Raw genomic sequence first — 18,062 nt, 5'->3', positions numbered from 1 at the left:
CAATGTGTGTTCTTGTGGTTCCATAATGAAATAATATATTTCTTTGAGGACACAGTGAAATTTTATCATTAGGCTCTGCTGTAACGGCAGCCACAAAGCTGTGACAGATCCATCGCACAACGAACACCAGCGCCGACAGATGGACCCCAAGTGTCGAACGCAGATGGGACCAGAGCTTAAGACCACTACATGCCCAGGTCAAGCTACAGCTAAGTGCTTATACGGTTGCCCTTTGTTTTGCTTTTTTTGCTTGTGTATCAATTATGGTAATTTTTGTATTATGGCTTCAGTATATCCGCTGTAAGATTCCCATGTACATAAAAATAATTATTAATATCACTGGGGAAAAATAGACTTTGAAAGTGTCGCCCTGCTGTAACTTCCAACGATCGATTGCAATCTGTGGGAAAACTTGTCAGGAAGAGTTCAATTTCTCTACAGCGCCACCACAGGGAAAATGAAGCATTACACCATTCTCATTAAAATCAATGGATCCATGTGATGCACACACGTGTCAGGTACTCTAGAATGTGAGACACTCTTAGATGACTCTTGTTCATGGTCTGTGTCTGGTATTGCAGTGTTCACTTGAATGGTGGGGAGCTGCAATACCAGACATAGCCCATGGACAAGAGTGGCGCTGTTTCTGGAAAAAAGTTGACTTTTTTTTTCTAATCCAGGACAACCCTTTTAAAATCAGAAATGTATAATAGTCTGGTGATAATGCAATGCATGATGTTATACATGACATTTTGCTATAGGTAATGGCTTGTGTGTAGTATATAGAGTATTTATCTATAGAATATAACTCTTTATTATGATACTACCACCACCAAGCATTATTACACTCTTCTATGTCATTGTCATCAGGTCAGTTTGTCTCTGAGTTTCTACAACATCTGCAGTGATTGACATAAATCTTAAAGTCTGTGGCAGCCAAGCTAAGAAGCCCCGATGAGATTACTTAAGACTTGTAGTTTAATATCAGGGTATCAGGACTTAGCCTGAGAAGTCCGTCTTAACTGAGTGATTAGTAAAAGGGATTGTCCCATCCTCCTGTGACACAGGGAGAAATAGAAAGATCATGTAATCTCTGACATTCTGAAATGATGGGACAAGTTAGACTGGGGATAACCGGTTAAGATGAGAAATGCTATATATGTTCCGGTTATTGCAGGGTCCTCTATTTAATAAAGGGCAAAAAATACAGACAATACAAACCTACAGACAATAAAAGAGTGGGCAGATGGAAGAGAGAGACTCATGACTGCAGGATCAGACTACATACAGGGTTTGCTTGCAGTCTGTTACCATGGAGACACACAGATCTGCATAGTAGCAGTATACACAAAACAGTGGGAGATTATTAGGCAAGACTATTTGCAATTGCATTGGAATAATACAAAATTTGTTGAAAAAGTATACACACCCTTTTTTATTTGATGCCAGTTTACATATGGTTTTGTGAACAGCTCTTAGTACGAAAGGACATAGCTACACGTTATAGTGTCATATGAGTCTAATCTTTGGGAACAGATCAGACCATGACCCCCGTCCTCAGGTAGTTTAGTCAATAACTGGTGGCAGTGGACTTAGAGGTAATACCTGCTACCTTAATGTGAGTGCTAAAAGTCAAAGCAAGGTCATAGCTTGGGAGGAAGGTGGAGCATGTGTCTAGGTGCTGGGTACCAGGAGTGGCACCAACAACCCATTTTGCCTTTACCAGGCTACTTTGATACTGGCTAGGCCGGCAAACTTACTCTAGGTAAAGCAAAGTCTAGCTACTTTTTTGGGTCAAACTGTCCTACAAGAAAATGGTGGCATATCTCCTATTATTAGGACACTACTGTAAAGGGGGTATGCCCACTATAGATATGTATGGAATATTCATAACCCATGTCTGGGACCCCAACCTATCTCCAGAATGGCTCCCTCTAGATTTAAAGAGGCTCTGTCACCAGATTTTGCAACCCCTATCTGCTATTACAGCAGATCGGCGCTGCAGTGTAGATTACAGTAACGTTTTTATTTTTAAAAAACGAGCATTTTTGGCCAAGTTATGACCATTTTCGTATTTATGCAAATGAGGCTTGCAAAAGTACAACTGGGCGTGTTGAAAAGTAAAAGTCCAACTGGGCGTGTATTATGTGCGTACATCGGGGCGTGTTTACTACTTTTACTAGCTGGGCGTTCTGACGAGAAGTATCATCCACTTCTCTTCAGAACGCCCAGCTTCTGGCAGTGCAGACACAGCCGTGTTCTCGAGAGATCACGCTGTGACGTCACTCACTTCCTGCCCCAGGTCCTGCATCGTGTCGGACGAGCGAGGACACATCAGCACCAGAGGCTACAGTTGATTCTGCAGCAGCATCGGCGTTTGCAGGTAAGTCGATGTAGCTACTTACCTGCAAACGCTGATGCTGCTGCAGAATCAACTGTAGCCTCTGGTGACAGAGCCTCTTTAACTTGTACCTGGATGCCGTGGCCAGTGGCTGTCTTGACAATCACAACAGGGGTCAGGGGACCCGTGCTCTTGAGATAGATGGGGTCCAAGAGATGGGGGTCATAGTTATATAATAATTGTCATCTTCAAAATTTTCATTGTCAACTTCATAGATCTACGTGCTAGATGTTCACACTAGATCTGCTACTGCACTCCACTACACCAGAATGTCAATGTAAAATACGGTTTAATTAACAGCGCGGATTTAATGAGACAATGGTTTGTTTTATTACAGATACTATAAAAAAAATCAGATTGTAATTAAATGAGGTTTGATTGACATGCCCACTACATATCCCATCATCCTCTTCTGCAAGCCGAGATGCTTCATTTCCAAAATCTTATAGACAAACTCTAATTATTCTAATGACAGGACTCCTAAAAATAATACTAATGGTTATAAGCATGTTAAAACTGATGCAATGGGGGTAAGAAAGTTCATTGAATGCTCCAGAAATCCGGTCTAGTATCAGTGTCAGAACACATTGCAGCCGCCCTTCTCTTTAAATGGGTTTTTATCTTCTGGTACTCCTTTAATCAAGGGATCTTCTGTGGCTAGAGATTCAACATAGGACTTCATTTCCTGGGCAGATTTAGAGACCTTCAAAGAAAAATAAAGAACAGTAAATATATGGCTATATTATATTGATTAAAGAACATTGCCCAGAGCAGTACCCAGACAGTTCAGATTTATTGGTGACCCTGGCCACTTACGGCCATTTAGCAGCACAACTTCATAAACTAAGTGCCTCCTCTTACTGCCGATCCTACAGACTCCTCCCTGGTGGGTATATAGACCCACTAGGAAGAAGACTATAGTGTGGGCATTCAGATGAGGCCCACGTTTGGTAGAATAGCCTATTTCTCCAGGAGTCTGGATATTCAATTTTTGAGGTGTCTACTAGACCTTTTGGGAGAGTACGTAGCCCTGAGATTAATACATGTGCCCTTAAATGTTACTAACCTCCTAGACTCAAGAAGAGTTAAGGACCCAAGTAAAACTGATACAATGTATGTTATCTACTGGACGGCCTAAGAGGATGGTACATGACATAGAGAAGTCAGAAAATAGACTATTGACTTATATGGGAGAGTGTTGTGGGCATGCTCTGTGACAAGTACAGAGGTGATTGTGCTGGGAGGTGGAAGAGGAGCTGTCTCCAGCTATTGGCAATAGTGTAAGTGTGATCCTGTGTTATCTGCCTCCAGCTTTATAACTGAGGTATTACTTATTATTGTAATCCCACCCATTGTTGATAAGGGGATGACTGCTGACCCTGTTGTAAGAGCTCAGTGGCCAGTGAGAAAACTGCAATATTTCAAGATTTTTTTTCATATAGTCACATAGAAAATAAAATGTACAAATTCATGTTTAACATAAAAACATTATTTAATAAACAATAGGCAATTCCCTGACCATAGATTCGCTTTAATGTCCATCTATTCATGAAGCATGGCATTGCTGCATATGTTTTATGGTGGAAGGTCAGAAAAAAAACACGAGTACAAAATTAGGGAGCACAAAAGTAGAAAGTTTCTAAATCAGTAAGTGACTTTCTTGAAACAACTCATAGTCAACACAAGTTAATTATGGGAACTACAATGTAGACCAAGGCTGAAGAACATGGAACATTAAAAGTAGTAGGACAAATGTGTTTGGTTTCCTCATGTATCTTCATACAATGGTGTTTCTTAAAGCTCCTGGACCCCAGTGTAAAATGTGTAACAGGGCCCCTACTGTCATGTTTCTAAAGATAGACAGGCTTGTGCTTTTAATATAGCTGTGTCCATGCATCAGATGGGTTGCCATATCTGAGGGTAATAATAATAACATGTTAGCCAGGGGACACATTTCTCAAGGTAACTGGTGCAACTCTGAACTGTAGTAAGTTGTATATATGATTTGTTATCAGATATCATATAACATGCACACACAGGAACCCTTGTTTTCAGAGAACATACTGCTACCCAAGAGAACATACAACTATAGAAGAGAGCAAACAACTACATTACTGTACATAACTAAAAAGAACATACAACTACACAAGAGAACATAAATCAAGAGAACAAAACACAAGAGAACACACAACTACACAAAAGAACATAAAACAAGAGAACATACAACTACATAACATAAGAGATTATAACTCAAGAGAATGTACAACTACACAAGAGAACGTAACTAAAGAGAACATACAGCTACACAATGGAGCAGACAACTAAAAATAGAATAACACAAAAGAACACACAACTACACAAGAGAACATAACACAAGATAATATACAACTACATAAAAGAACATAAAACAAGAGAAAATAATACAAGAGAACAAACAACTACACAAGAGACACAAAACTAGAGAACATATAACTACACAAGAGAGCAAACAAATACACAAGAGAACATAACTCAAGAGAACATACAACTTCACGAGAGCAAATAACTACACAAGAGAACTTAACACAAGGGAACATACAACTACACAAGAGAAAATAACCCAAGATAACCTAACAAAAGACAATATACAGCTACACAAAAGTACATAAAACAGGAGAACTTGCAACTACACAAATGAACATAAAACATGAGAACATACAACACAAGAGAAAATAACCCAAGGGAACATAACACAAGAGAACACACAACTACACAAGACAATATACAACTACAGAAAAGAACATAAAACAAGAGAACATACAACTACATAACATAAGAGAACATAACACAGGAGAACGTACAACTACACAAGAGAACATACAACTACAGAAGAAAACATAACCCAAGAGAACATTACATGAGACAACATACACATAAACAATCCTTACATATAAAAGAGTGGACAGCTCCAGAAAATCTGATACATTACCAACACCCTTTCTGTTTTGACTTCTTTTCGTAACTGCTCAACCTCCATCTTCAGAAGGTCTTTCTCTGTCATGTCCTGGGCCATGCCACAACCCTATACAAGCCGTCCAGACTATATAGTCCCAAAATAATTAAAACTAGTAGTCTTCACAACAGGTCCCTGAGATTAAAATAATCCACAATAGAAGGTTAAATCGCTGGAGCTTTATGACGCTCTTCAGGAGAAGGTTGGTCTGAAGTCAACTGAAGAATGGTTCTTAGAAGACAGAATGTTGCTGCCTACCTAAATGTATGGGAATAATGTGGATGCCTTTATGTAGAAAGGATGCTGAGCCAGGCCCCGCTATCTCCTCCCATGTCTCATCCCTCTCACTCAGTCCTGCAATGTGGAGGACCACAGATGGAAGATCCCCTTTAATCCTAATCTGATAAAGGTTTTAGCATCTAACCTGCTTACAGCTCTGTGGGGATATACAGTATATACATCTATGTGTTGGATGAAGAAAAACATTCTTGATGTCTAGCACAATGAGAGTGTTTTTTTCGGTACACATCTTAACATATATTCGGGACCGTTTCTGATATCTATTATATTGCACATCATTCACGGAAAACTATTTGTATCCCTTTTTCCACTTCCATGATTTGTATCTCTGTTCAATCCCTGACATTAAGCAAGATGAAGCCACATCTAGTCTACTCTGCATTAATTTCTCTTTTTCCCTTTAACAACTGCAATATTTGAGAACTGGGCCGCAGAGAAATGGTGGCTTCATCTTCCATTACTGATTGAGAACATTTTATATTATTTCTTAAAGCATGTCAAGAAAAACATTAACAGGAGCTGATGTCAATGATTTATTGTCCCAATGATGAAGCTCATATGGACCAAGATAATTGAGATCCAATGAAGGTTTGAGCTTGACTCAGCTCCCCTTACCTATCAGTGGTGTGAACCCGCACAAGGTTCCTCCTCTCCATTAGCTCCTCAACATTAGTTAAGAGGTGTTATGCCACTCTTCACTCCTAAAAAGCATGAAAATGCTGGGTCCTTTTGCCCAAGGGTGAGGAAGTGAGATGGCATGAAGAAGAACCAGGAGGTTGTCCCATTTTGATTTTTGCTATGGGGCTCTTCCCTATGTACAGCCATGCCAGAGACGGAGGTCAGGTCTTAAAGAAGAAGTGGAGATGTCTTTATGTTGGTGAAGGTAACATTTGGCTGGTTCCATAGTATAGGTAATTGACTTTTCCGTAGGCAATGATCAGTGCTACAGATGTCATACAAATGGCCGAGCACAATTATTATGTGGCTGTCTATAATAGTGCCATTATTAGTTATATCAACTTAGGCATGAAGTAAGGTATACTGACTGATATAGTTGGTAAATATTCAAAGCATTTCAGGTGTACAATATTTTTTCATCAGCCCAGTTCTGGATGTCCATGGTTAGATCATTTGAAAGCAGAGTTGAACTGGCTCACCAGTGTACCAGAGGATCCTCCAGTGAGACGCAATTATGGGTCCCAAGATCTAGCAGAAGACAACCCAATTTGGAGATGACTTCGGAGCCATTCACTAGGGTTTAGTTTTTTGGGTTGTGTCCCAAATAACCTATTTGACCTAATTGATGATCACTATAAGTTGATTACAAGGGATCCTACTGTTGGGACCTCCCTCCTCTGCTTAATCTGTGGGAGGGATCTAACAGCAAGTGTTCAATTCCCCTGTTACGCCACCACAGGTGAGGTAAAGCATTACACAGTGCCGACTGAAATGAACAAACTATGAAATGCATGCAAGTGCTGTGTCCCCCAGAACGAGAGACACTTTTTGTAGCTGCTCTCCATTGTGGTTAGTTGATGGAGTGTATGAATGAAAGACTTATTAACCCAGAATTCCTCAATGGGGAACCGGACAACCCTTTTAAAGAAAAGAAACTGAAAGGTTGTCAAAGCCCCACCTCCTTTCTAGCAACTCTGAATAATATTATGATCTTGTTTAAAGTCTTTATACGAGAATAGACAATGAAGGGAGTTGTAGAAGTTGATGTCTCATTTCAGTGCACTCACTGACCTTGCCCAAAAATATGATACAGGTTCTAAGTGAAGAAGTTCTGGTCTTTGACTATCAAGTACGGTGCTTGTAAAAACAATGAAAAATCATCTAGTATGTAGTTACCCATTAGGGACATGTGCCAATGATGACTAAGTAGACCTCAATAATAAAAACACAATGCTCCTTTATCCCATAGCATCTGTAGGAAAGCTTTCACGAGAACCAATAATGATGGCAGTACATTGTAATGCTTTGTTTTTTGAGTGTGAGAGTTTTTCGTCTTTTACTTCTCCATTTATCCAAGAGAGAAGTCGTTTTAAAATGTGTGTTTGCAAAAAAAAAACCTGACCTATAAAATACTGCTGTGTGAACATTCAGCAATGACGGAGGAGCAGAACATACTGTATACAGAGACGGTCTTGCAGGCAACACAGCCCATTGTGGTTTCATGTGAGGAAGTGTCTCAGAGGCACCGTCTGTTCTCACACTCACTGTTAAGATGCTTTAAAGAGTCACGGATGCAGAATGGCTGACTTAATGAATAAGACACCAGATGTCTCTACACCAAGACGTGAAATGGAAGACATCTACAGAGAGGTGTCCACAGCAAGGCAAGCCTTGAGGGACAGCTATCAGAACCTGCAGAACGTTGCTGATTACTGTGAGAAGAATTACATGGAGGTAGGAGAACAATAGAAAACCCATTGACTCCAGGGTTGGTGAGGGGGGCTTCAGGTTTTTTCTTGATAAGTCAGTAGATTTCAGTGGTTTTTCTGGGACAACCCAAGGAATGACCTGTCACGTTTGAGGTTATTAGTCATGTATCAATACTGTATCTACAAAGTAGAGTATTACTCAAAACTATCTTGTGATGTATATTTTGGGAAATGTGACTTTGTGTATATTTGCTAATTGTTCTCTGTCACCACTAATGTTTGGATGTAGATGGGTGGGATAGAGAATAGAATAAATGACGTAGAATTGGAGGTACTTATAGATACAGCTTAACCATTTCAAGAAGACTTTTCTATGGGGCACTGTTGAAATAGTCTAGTGGGAAAAAAAAGTGAATTTTGCTGAGATAAATTAACCCAACTTTCACAAAACTAAATAGAATATGACAAAATTATATTCTGTGCCATTAGATACTAATCTATGCCACAAAATAAAAATGTATGGCAAAACAAAGTTTGTCCCAAAATTGTATTCTGTTTTAGAAAAGGATATTCTGTATCACACAATGGTATTTTGTATCACAAAATTGTATATTGCGTCACAAAATGATATTCTGTGTCATTATAAAGTATAATTTTGTGATATATAATTCAAATTACTAGAAAATGTACTGTTCACAACCGGGGCTCCATGGTACCCAACACAAGACCTAGTTAATCGTCTTCTTCAGAACATTAGTACCTAAAGCATTATTTTTCTACATGAAGAATTTTCACATCACATATTGAGCAATATTTAGTCTTAATGCAGAAAATGAGGTTTTGGCCTTGCTCCATATTTGTAGTAAATGAGTCAGTGTAAAAGATAAATATGAGCTCAAGTGGTCATGAAAGGGAAGATTTCGAGGAATATAGATAAACACGGTATTAGGTATATTAATCCAGCATCTCTCATCCATTCTGTGGAACATTATCTAGAAGTCATTAATCCCCAGGCTTAGCATTCTCTCCATATACTGTTAATACTGTGTTAGTAGCTGTCACATCTAATAGATGTCTTAACATGCCGGCTCCATTATCTGCTGTCACAAAGGGGGAGAACCACCTGCCTTGTGTAGTCACCATTCATTCAACAATTGTCTCTACTTCTCTTAGCGATAAGCTGATTACACGGTTTACTGCTGCTGGAACCCTTAGCGAGAACCTGGCAGCAAGTGTTCGATTTTCCTGCAGCTCCCCCACAGGGGAAGTTAAGTATTGCACACAGTTTCCATTGGGCTTTACATGTAATGCATGTATAGATCGGGTCTTCGAGGGAGTGAGACACTCATTATAGCTGCTCTCTATTGCAGTAAACTCACGGAGAACTGGACTGTGCATAGAAAATGGCACCGTAGGCCACCTACATTTATTTTGAGAAAAATCTGATTGATCATGCAGACTATGATAGGTAATGGCATGGACTGACAGCTGCCAAGAAGGTTTTCTGCTTCACTTTGGGCAGCACCGAAGTCTTACGACTACAGCCTCTTATATGTAGTCAGGCAGTGCATTCTTAGAGACCAGTCTGTTTCATATCACTCAGGCTTTCAGATGGAGATCAGATTGGCATTGAGCTGACAGTAGATATGGGGCAATGAGGCTTAGCAGTACTCAGACCCCTTATAGAAATACATTTAGGTGGGAGACATGGTTCTAGCTGTACAAAATCCCGGAAACACCAACCTTATATTGCTTTCCTCCATCATTTCTTTAAAGGCTCCTGACAAGCGTAAGGCCCTGGAGAATACCATGTCTCTAGTCACACAGACACTGGCCAGTGTGGCCTGTCAAGTAGGAGTGGCTGCCCGCCATGTGTCAGACATGTTGGAGGTACAAAGCCTGGTGCTGCAGAAGGAGGAAGCAAGAGTTCGGTTTGTCTCTCAGGTCAGTCACCTATAAAATAAAATAAAAAACTGCTATAAAACCCTAAAAAAAAATTGGGAAATGTCTTCATATAACTAGTAGCCAAATGTGTAATTTAAAATTCTGGAATCTTCTAATATACTTTATTAATTCCTTAAGGTTTTCAAGATGTCTTCTTGTAGTCATTGAATGGGTTCATTGTTTACTTTTCAGAAGATGTAGGTCTGTCCTGGTCATGATGATGATCACGCAGGGGCATGGCCTGTCACAGTGCTCGCTCTTGTATTGAGCATCACATGACCTTGACGGGCTTTCAGTTTCTGAACGTTAACGGTGGTTTTCATTCAATAATTACAAGCAGAGATCTTGAAAATCTTGAGGATTTGGAACACAAAGTATATTAGAAAATTGCATAACCAGAATATGCCTTTAAAATTGGGAGATAAATAGTAATGAGAGATAAAGAGTAATGCTTTATATCTGCAGTTACTAGACATCCACGTGGAAAAAGTTGCCCGGCAGAAGATTGGGAAGTCGACAACAGCCAAGAAATTTAATCAGGCACAGAAAATCCAAAAAGGACAGAACAGACCATTGGCCTCTTATACAAGAATGCCCATTAATTTCACTTCTCTTGATAATACTGGTCATGGCATCATGGTAAGACTTATACTGTTTTACAAACCTTCAGTGGTAGATATTAAATAGTTAATAAATAAGTAAGATGTAGATGAGCTCTGTGATCATGCTTCATGTGACCAATGGCTGGCCACTGCGATGACGTCACTATGTACGACACATGACAGAGGCGGCCAGCGATTGGCCACCACAGTGACATGATGTCATGATTACAGTGAGCAGGGGAATGAGAATGGCGACTGATTTCATAAAGAAGTTTTACGGCCAGTTATAGGGTGTGACAAACTGGAATATTGCCCAGGGCTTCAATTTCAAGGGATCTCCAATAACGGGAGCCCCTCAGAGCCACCTAAAATTACCATTGACTTCTTTACTGCTGTAGACGACCAGAGAGTGAAATATTTACCCCTTCACTACCTTAGACCGCCAGAGATTTTGAATTTACAAAAAAACTCTAAAAATGGTGAGCAGGGGTCGTATTTTGCTTGTTGCCCAGATAATCATAGATCAGGCTTTCAAACCAAAACCCTGATCTATGATTATCTGATCTTATTTAGATTTACAACCTTGTTAATACCTTTCACTTGGTCTCCATCTTGTACTATGAGCTCTTCTATAGAGATGATAGAGAACTGATGGATATGACATGTTCTAATATCCATTCATGTAGAAATACACTTTATGTGTCAGAGTTACCAGTGCGGTTTATCAACTTAAAAAAAAAAAATCTGACTCGGCAAAATAGTCTGCACCGTGTAATAAAATATTACTTCTGTCTATCAAGACGTACAGTAGCAGCCTCGCTGATCTAACACTGGTGTCAGCTGTACAGAGAGGCGCCATCCAAACCACCACAGGAGCATTGAGCAATAACGAAAAGAAGAAGTGCTTAGAAAAAAATAGAGATGTGAAACAAACTTTTTCCCAGCACTAAGTCTGAGACCCAAAACTCCAACACAGAAAGAAAGAGACATTGAGGATCCTTATTATGAGTGGTGCCAAGAAAAAAGTCATACATCTTGCTGGTTGTACCAGTTATTAATGTCCTAGTCTTCTACTCGGGGTGAGAAGGTAGGTGGTCACTTAAAATGGTCCGTATCACCAAGCAATGTAATTGGCACATGACAAAACTTGGAATAGGCAGAGTAGGCAGTCGCCTAGGGCACTATTGAGGGAGTGGGCATGAGATATGAATAAAGACTGGATTTAAATTTCTTTGTGCGGCCAATCAAACACTGGGTCTGAGCAGGTGTTGGGGCTCATTTAGAGCTTCTTCTGCATTAAACGGGTTATCCGCTTTGGACAATCCCTTTTTATAAGAATATGCTCCCGATAATAAGCTGATCACAGGGTGTTTTGCTGCTGGGACCCACAGCGATCCACTGTAATGTGTAGAGGAACCTGGCAGCAAGTGTTTAATTTAACTGCAGCGCCGCCACTGGGGAGATGATGCATTACACAGTTCTCATTGTAATAAATGGGCTGTCCACATAATACATGGACTAGTTGTGTCGAGAGAAAGCGAGAGATGCCCTTTGTAACCACGTTCCACTCAGTTTAATAGATAAGGGTCCTGACCAGGGTAAACACTAATTTCTGAAGGAATGACGCCTGTGACAACACTAACTTACACAATAAGTGCATATGTATATATATATACATAGTGGGGTGCATTGCGAAACCCCTGCCTTATGCCCTGTACTGCATAGTCCTCCAGAGGTTGTGTGACAGCGAATGTCTTTGTCCAAACATTTCCTTGTCCTGGTTTTCGGCAGGTCCTGTTAACAGTAGGATCTCTGCAGAAACTAGGACATCTATGCTGTCAGTTTCCATTTCCACCAAGACTAAAGGAAACTTAACACATTGCGCCTGCTTTCTTTTTCACTCTTTATGGTGGTCAAAAGTTTCTCAGAAGTAAAGCAGTCGAAAAACATGGCTGCTTTTTGAAAATACAACACCACACTTGTCCACAGGTTGTGTATGGTATTACAGCTCAGCCACATTTACTTCAATTGAGCTAAGCTGCCATACCATACATAACCCGTGGACAGGTGTGGCGCTGTTCCTGGGAGAAAGCAGCCATGTTTTTCTAATCATGTACAACCCCATTAATGGTAGAATTGAGGTAATAGAACAAATTAATGTAATATTTATTAGTAATTTTTTTTCATTTCATATAGAAATGTTCGTGAAATAAGCGTCAGTGTAGATCTTCTGCTAGTTCTCTTTAATATATTATACTACATCACATCACTTTTGGAGCCCCAGTTCTCTGAAAGAAACAATTTGAGTCCCTCTTGGGGACAGCAGTGGTCTGCAAGGAAGTGGCCGCCCAGGATCGAGTATATGCTTGACCAAAAGGCTAGACCTGAGAAAAAAAGTTATGTTCTGTACAAAAATAAAACATATATATACAACCATGTTCTTCTATGTCTTAGTCCTCTCAAAGAAGAGGGCTAATACCCGTAGGAAACTAGTCCAAAAGACCAGGGTCGTACATAGAGGAGCATAGGCCTCCCAACAGAACAAAATGGCACCCCCAATGCTGGTCCATACCACCAGGAACTCTTGGTGACAGAATTTTACCTCTTGGTTTACCTTCTTGCCCATTCCTTGTAAGAGAGGGGGCCCTTGTGCTGCTTCTTCATTCTCTTATTTGTTACTGTGGCAGTTCCTGCAAATATGTAAGGGAGATTTGCCATACATCATTTATAAATGTCCCCTTGTGTGCCGGCTGTCTATGGTGATGTGGTTTGTGTGCCCCCATGTGTTTCCCCTGCTTGTCCACGTGTCTCTGTCCCCTGTGTGTCTCCTGTCTTTGTTTAGAATTAGTGGCGTAATTTGGGCAGACTGAAGAGAGAGGCGTTATAGGGAAGCGGTCTCTGGAATCTGTGGTAGTTGGTGAGGCGCCATTGAGGAACTCCTGGTAACACAAGATATAACACACATGAGTCCTTGACAACAAGATATAGAGACAGATTGTGCGGCGCCATAGGAGAAGTATACTTCCTGTTAGTGTTAAGAGGCAGTATACTGTAGAGAGTCAGTGAGAATCTCTGTCGGTCTACAAGTAGGTCACCTGTCTTGAAACCAGTGAACGCTGAGGGGATCTGGGAAAAACTTAGTGACTAGCCATCAGAAGCCATATTCTGCCAAGGTGGTAGGTGACCCTCCATTGGCCGGGAGAGGCACTAGCGGAAGGAGAACAAGAGTGACGTGCTCACTCCCCGTATATAGATCCATGTGGAACTCTCGTGAGGTTGACTTCCCTGACCTTAGTTGTATATCGCTTCCTCAGTTCAAGTTTCTGGAAGTGTGCATAAGTTGAAGCAATCGTGTGTGTCCATAACTGAATTTATAGCTGGCCCCTGTTACCAAGAGATGGATCAATGCACAGGTTCCTATGTGGAAGAAGGATGGTGTAACCTGAGTTGAGCCCCTTACCGCCACATAGAAGCCGCCTGTCTGCCTCTAGGGTATGTATGTCCCTCCAAATGGCCACCTCTATAAAAAGACTTCCCCGTTCTAGACCAAATTTATTTTTTAAGGATTTTGATTTCTCTTAAGAAGGACCAAAATACCCGTCGGCCCTATAAAAATAGTTTCAATTACGTGTCGGGGGTTTAAAACTCCTATAATAGACTTAGCAGTGAACGTTCATAATAACATCTTTGATAGGTAAGAAAATACTAAATTGTCTTTTTTCCATTATCTTAGGATTCTGACTCCCAATTATCTAGAACTGGAACTATGTCCCGCAAAATAAGTGTGAAATCCATGGGCCAGACACACAATACACTGGGGTAAGTTGGATCATCCATTGTCTATACCTCAGAGATGGTATAATGTATTCTGATGTGCCGTAGAATAGGTGAATTATGATTTTTAAGTGCAATTTCCCTTAAAGGGGTTGTCCACTACCGAACAACTGATGACCTATTCACCGGATAGGTCATCAGTATATCATCGGTGCGGGTCCGACACCCAGACCCCGCACCGATCAGCCGCTCCGGCGGCCTGTGTGCTCCGCATGTCATTGCCCATTATGCGATCTGCGGAAGCAGTTGGCTCCGTACATAGCATAGCGGCCGTGCTGCTCTTATTCACTTGGATAGAAGACTTGCGGTACTGCAGCTCGGCCGCTATTCTGTGGCCGGTGCCAACTGCTTCCGGCATGTACATCCGGTGCCCGGAGGCAGCCGGTATGGCTTAACGTGCTGGATCCGGGTGTCAAACCCAATCCGATGATATACTAATGACCTGTTCGGTGGATAGGTCATCAGTTGTCCGGTAGTGGACAACCCCTTTAAATTAATAAAGATATTTTATTGCTTTCCCCCACTAATAACAATACAATTGGTCTACAATCTTGTTTTGTCACATTCCTAGTGAGGGGGAGGTCACAAATACAAACACACACAGACACACCCAAGCATTTTCATGTCCAGTCACAGACACCCATAACCTTGCAAGGCAAAGCCAGTGCCACGTAGCATTCCTGACCAACCTCAGTGGCTTCATAACAGACACTCATAAAAGTGCCATCAACAATGCCACCATAACAAAGTCAATCAAAGTGGCCCTATACAGATCCAGCCCCAGAACCCATATACAGTGCCAGCTTCAGTGCTCCCATACAGTGCCAATCTCTTATTTCTCTATGTTCCTAGACCTACGCTCATCCTCCTTTAGGAGGAACTTAAAACAACCAAAAAGGCGTCTCATATATAACTTCCTCTTCAGCGACAAGCACGAGAGATGACTTCTAAATGACCACTACTGCCAAGAAAGAAGTATGGTGTTCCCAGACATACAGTGTCATACACATTACTGTCCTATAAACTCTGGGACACGTGTCAACTGGCTGGCATTTGACCCGATACACTCCATTCCATATACCACTAATTACAAACCTATAGTCTAGTCTTTAAATCAATCGAAGCAACTAATAAATGACTATGGAAACCACATAGATGAGAAAATATTAACATTTCAGTAATATAAATAGGTATAGGTAAAGCTCATTTCATTTTTTTACAGGAGAAATTCTCGGGTAAGAGATCCTGTTGCCCCCCCATTGATCCCAGCACAAAAGGTTCTGTGTCCAATGTAAGTATTTAACCTTTTTTTCATTTTCAGACATATGTATATGAATAAATCCAAACCTCACCTCTTAGAGGACATTTTCTTCAATGCACATGTGTGTATTATGGACTTATGAAACCGTAGTATCCTCAAGGAGTGTTAATCTCAATAGTCATAAGGAATAAAAAGATTTGTGTATAAATAATGAGCAAATATTAGACAAATGTGTTACATTATCGCATGTTACTTATGGTATTATTCTTTAGAACTTAATGGTTACATAAAGTATAACCACCTATTACTCCATATTACCTCTCCTATATCTCCTCCTATTACTCCATATAACCTCTCCCTATATCTCCTTCTATTACTCCATATTACCTCTCCTATATCTCCTCCTATTACTCCATATAACCTCTCCCTATATCTCCTTCTATTACTCCATATGACCTCTCCCTATATCTCCTCCTATTACTCCATATAACCTCTCCCTATATCTCCTCCTATTACTCCATATAACCCCTCCACTATATCTCCTCCTATTACTCCATATAACCTCTCCTATATCTCCTCCTATTACTCCATATAACCTCCCCCTATATCTCCTCCTATTACTCCATACAACCTCTCCCTATATCTCCTCCTATTACTCCATATAACCTCTCCCTATATCTCCTCCTATTACTCCATATAACCTCTCCCTATATCTCCTCCTATTACTCCATATAACCTCTCCCTATATCTCCTTCTATTACTCCATATGACCTCTCCCTATATCTCCTCCTATTACTCCATATAACCCCTCCCCTATATCTCCTCCTATTACTCCATATAACCTCTCCTATATCTCCTCCTATTACTCCATATAACCTCCCCCTATATCTCCTCCTATTACTTCATACAACCTCTCCCTATATCTCCTCCTATTACTCCATATAACCTCTCCCTATATCTCCTCCTATTACACCATATAACCTCTCCCTATATCTCCTCCTATTACCCCATATAACCTCCCCCTATATCTCCTCCTATTACTCCATATAACATCTCCCTATATCTCCTCCAATTACTCCATATAACCTCTCCCTATATCTCCTCCTATTACTCCATATAACCTCTCCCTATATCTCCTATTACTCCATATAACCTCTCCCTATATCTCCTCCTATTACTTCATATAACCTCCCCCTATATCTCCTCCTATTACTCCATACAACCTCTCCCTATATCTCCTCCTATTACTCCATATAACCTCCCCCTATATCTCCTCCTATTACTCCATATAACATCTCCCTATATCTCCTCCTATTACTCCATATAACCTCTCCCTATATCTCCTCCTATTACTCCATATAACCTCTCTCTATATCTCCTCCTATTACTCCATATAACCTCTCCCTATATCTCCTATTACTCCATATAACCTCTCCCTATATCTCCTCCTATTACTTCATATAACCTCCCCCTATATCTCCTCCTATTACTCCATATAATCTCTCCTATATCTCCTCCTATTACTCCATACAACCTCTCCCTATATCTCCTGCTATTACTCCATATAACTTCCCCCTATATCTCCTCTTATTACTCCATATAACATCTCCCTATATCTCCTCCTATTACTCCATATAACCTCTCCCTATATCTCCTCCTATTACTCCATATAACCTCTCTCTATATCTCCTCCTATTACTCCATATAACCTCTCCCTATATCTCCTCCTATTACTCCATATAACATTTCCCTATATCTCCTCCTATTACTCCATGTAACCTCTCCCTAAATCTCCTCCTATTACTCCATTTAACCTCTCCCTATATCTCCTCCTATTACTCCATATAACCTCTCCCTATATCTCCTCCTATTACTCCATATAACCTCTCCCTATATCTCCTCCTATTACTCCATATAACCTCTCCCTATATCTCCTCCTATTACTCCATATAACCTCTCTCTATATCTCCTCCTATTACTCCATATAATCTCCCCCTATATCTCCTCCTATTACTCCATATAACATTTCCCTATATCTCCTCCTATTACTCCATGTAACCTCTCCCTATATCTCCTCCTATTACTCCATATAACCTCTCCCTATATCTCCTCCTATTACTCCATATAACCTCTCCCTATATCTCCTCCTATTACTCCATATAACCTCTCCCTAGATCTCCTCCTATTACTCCATGTGACCTCTCCCTATATCTCCTCCTATTACTCCATGTAACCTCCCCTATATCTCCTCCTATTACTCCATATAACCTCTCCCTATATCTCCTCCTATTACTCCATATAACCTCTCCCTATATTTCCTCCTATTACTCCATATAACCTC

The 18,062-nt window shown here is 40.5% G+C and overlaps 2 protein-coding genes across 2 annotated transcripts in view; one reads left to right on the top strand and one right to left on the bottom strand.

Annotated features, from left to right (window-relative positions):
* Window positions 1-2,707: 2,707 nt before the first annotated feature.
* Window positions 2,708-5,638, bottom strand: GNGT2 (G protein subunit gamma transducin 2). The gene is made up of 2 exons (XM_075846761.1): window positions 5,370-5,638; window positions 2,708-3,104 (listed from the first exon to the last, which is right to left on the bottom strand). Exons 1-2 carry the CDS (start codon window positions 5,451-5,453, stop codon window positions 2,979-2,981), a joined length of 210 nt encoding a protein of 69 aa, XP_075702876.1. The 5' UTR covers window positions 5,454-5,638; the 3' UTR covers window positions 2,708-2,978.
* A 2,244-nt stretch (window positions 5,639-7,882) lies between these two features.
* The window catches only part of ABI3 (ABI family member 3), a 32,320-nt gene continuing 22,140 nt past the window's right edge, over window positions 7,883-18,062 (top strand). Inside the window, exons 1-5 of the mRNA XM_075846794.1 lie at window positions 7,883-8,105; window positions 9,857-10,024; window positions 10,490-10,663; window positions 14,360-14,445; window positions 15,683-15,751. Of these exons, the coding sequence (XP_075702909.1) occupies window positions 7,950-8,105; window positions 9,857-10,024; window positions 10,490-10,663; window positions 14,360-14,445; window positions 15,683-15,751 (653 nt within the window). The 5' untranslated portion in view covers window positions 7,883-7,949. The remainder of the gene's footprint in view (window positions 8,106-9,856; window positions 10,025-10,489; window positions 10,664-14,359; window positions 14,446-15,682; window positions 15,752-18,062) is intronic.

Source organism: Rhinoderma darwinii, chromosome 13, assembly GCF_050947455.1.
Source record: "Rhinoderma darwinii isolate aRhiDar2 chromosome 13, aRhiDar2.hap1, whole genome shotgun sequence".
Classification (NCBI taxonomy): Eukaryota; Metazoa; Chordata; class Amphibia; order Anura; family Rhinodermatidae; genus Rhinoderma; species Rhinoderma darwinii.
Note: the sequence above shows the minus strand (reverse complement) of the source record. Positions and strands in the feature narration are given on the sequence as shown.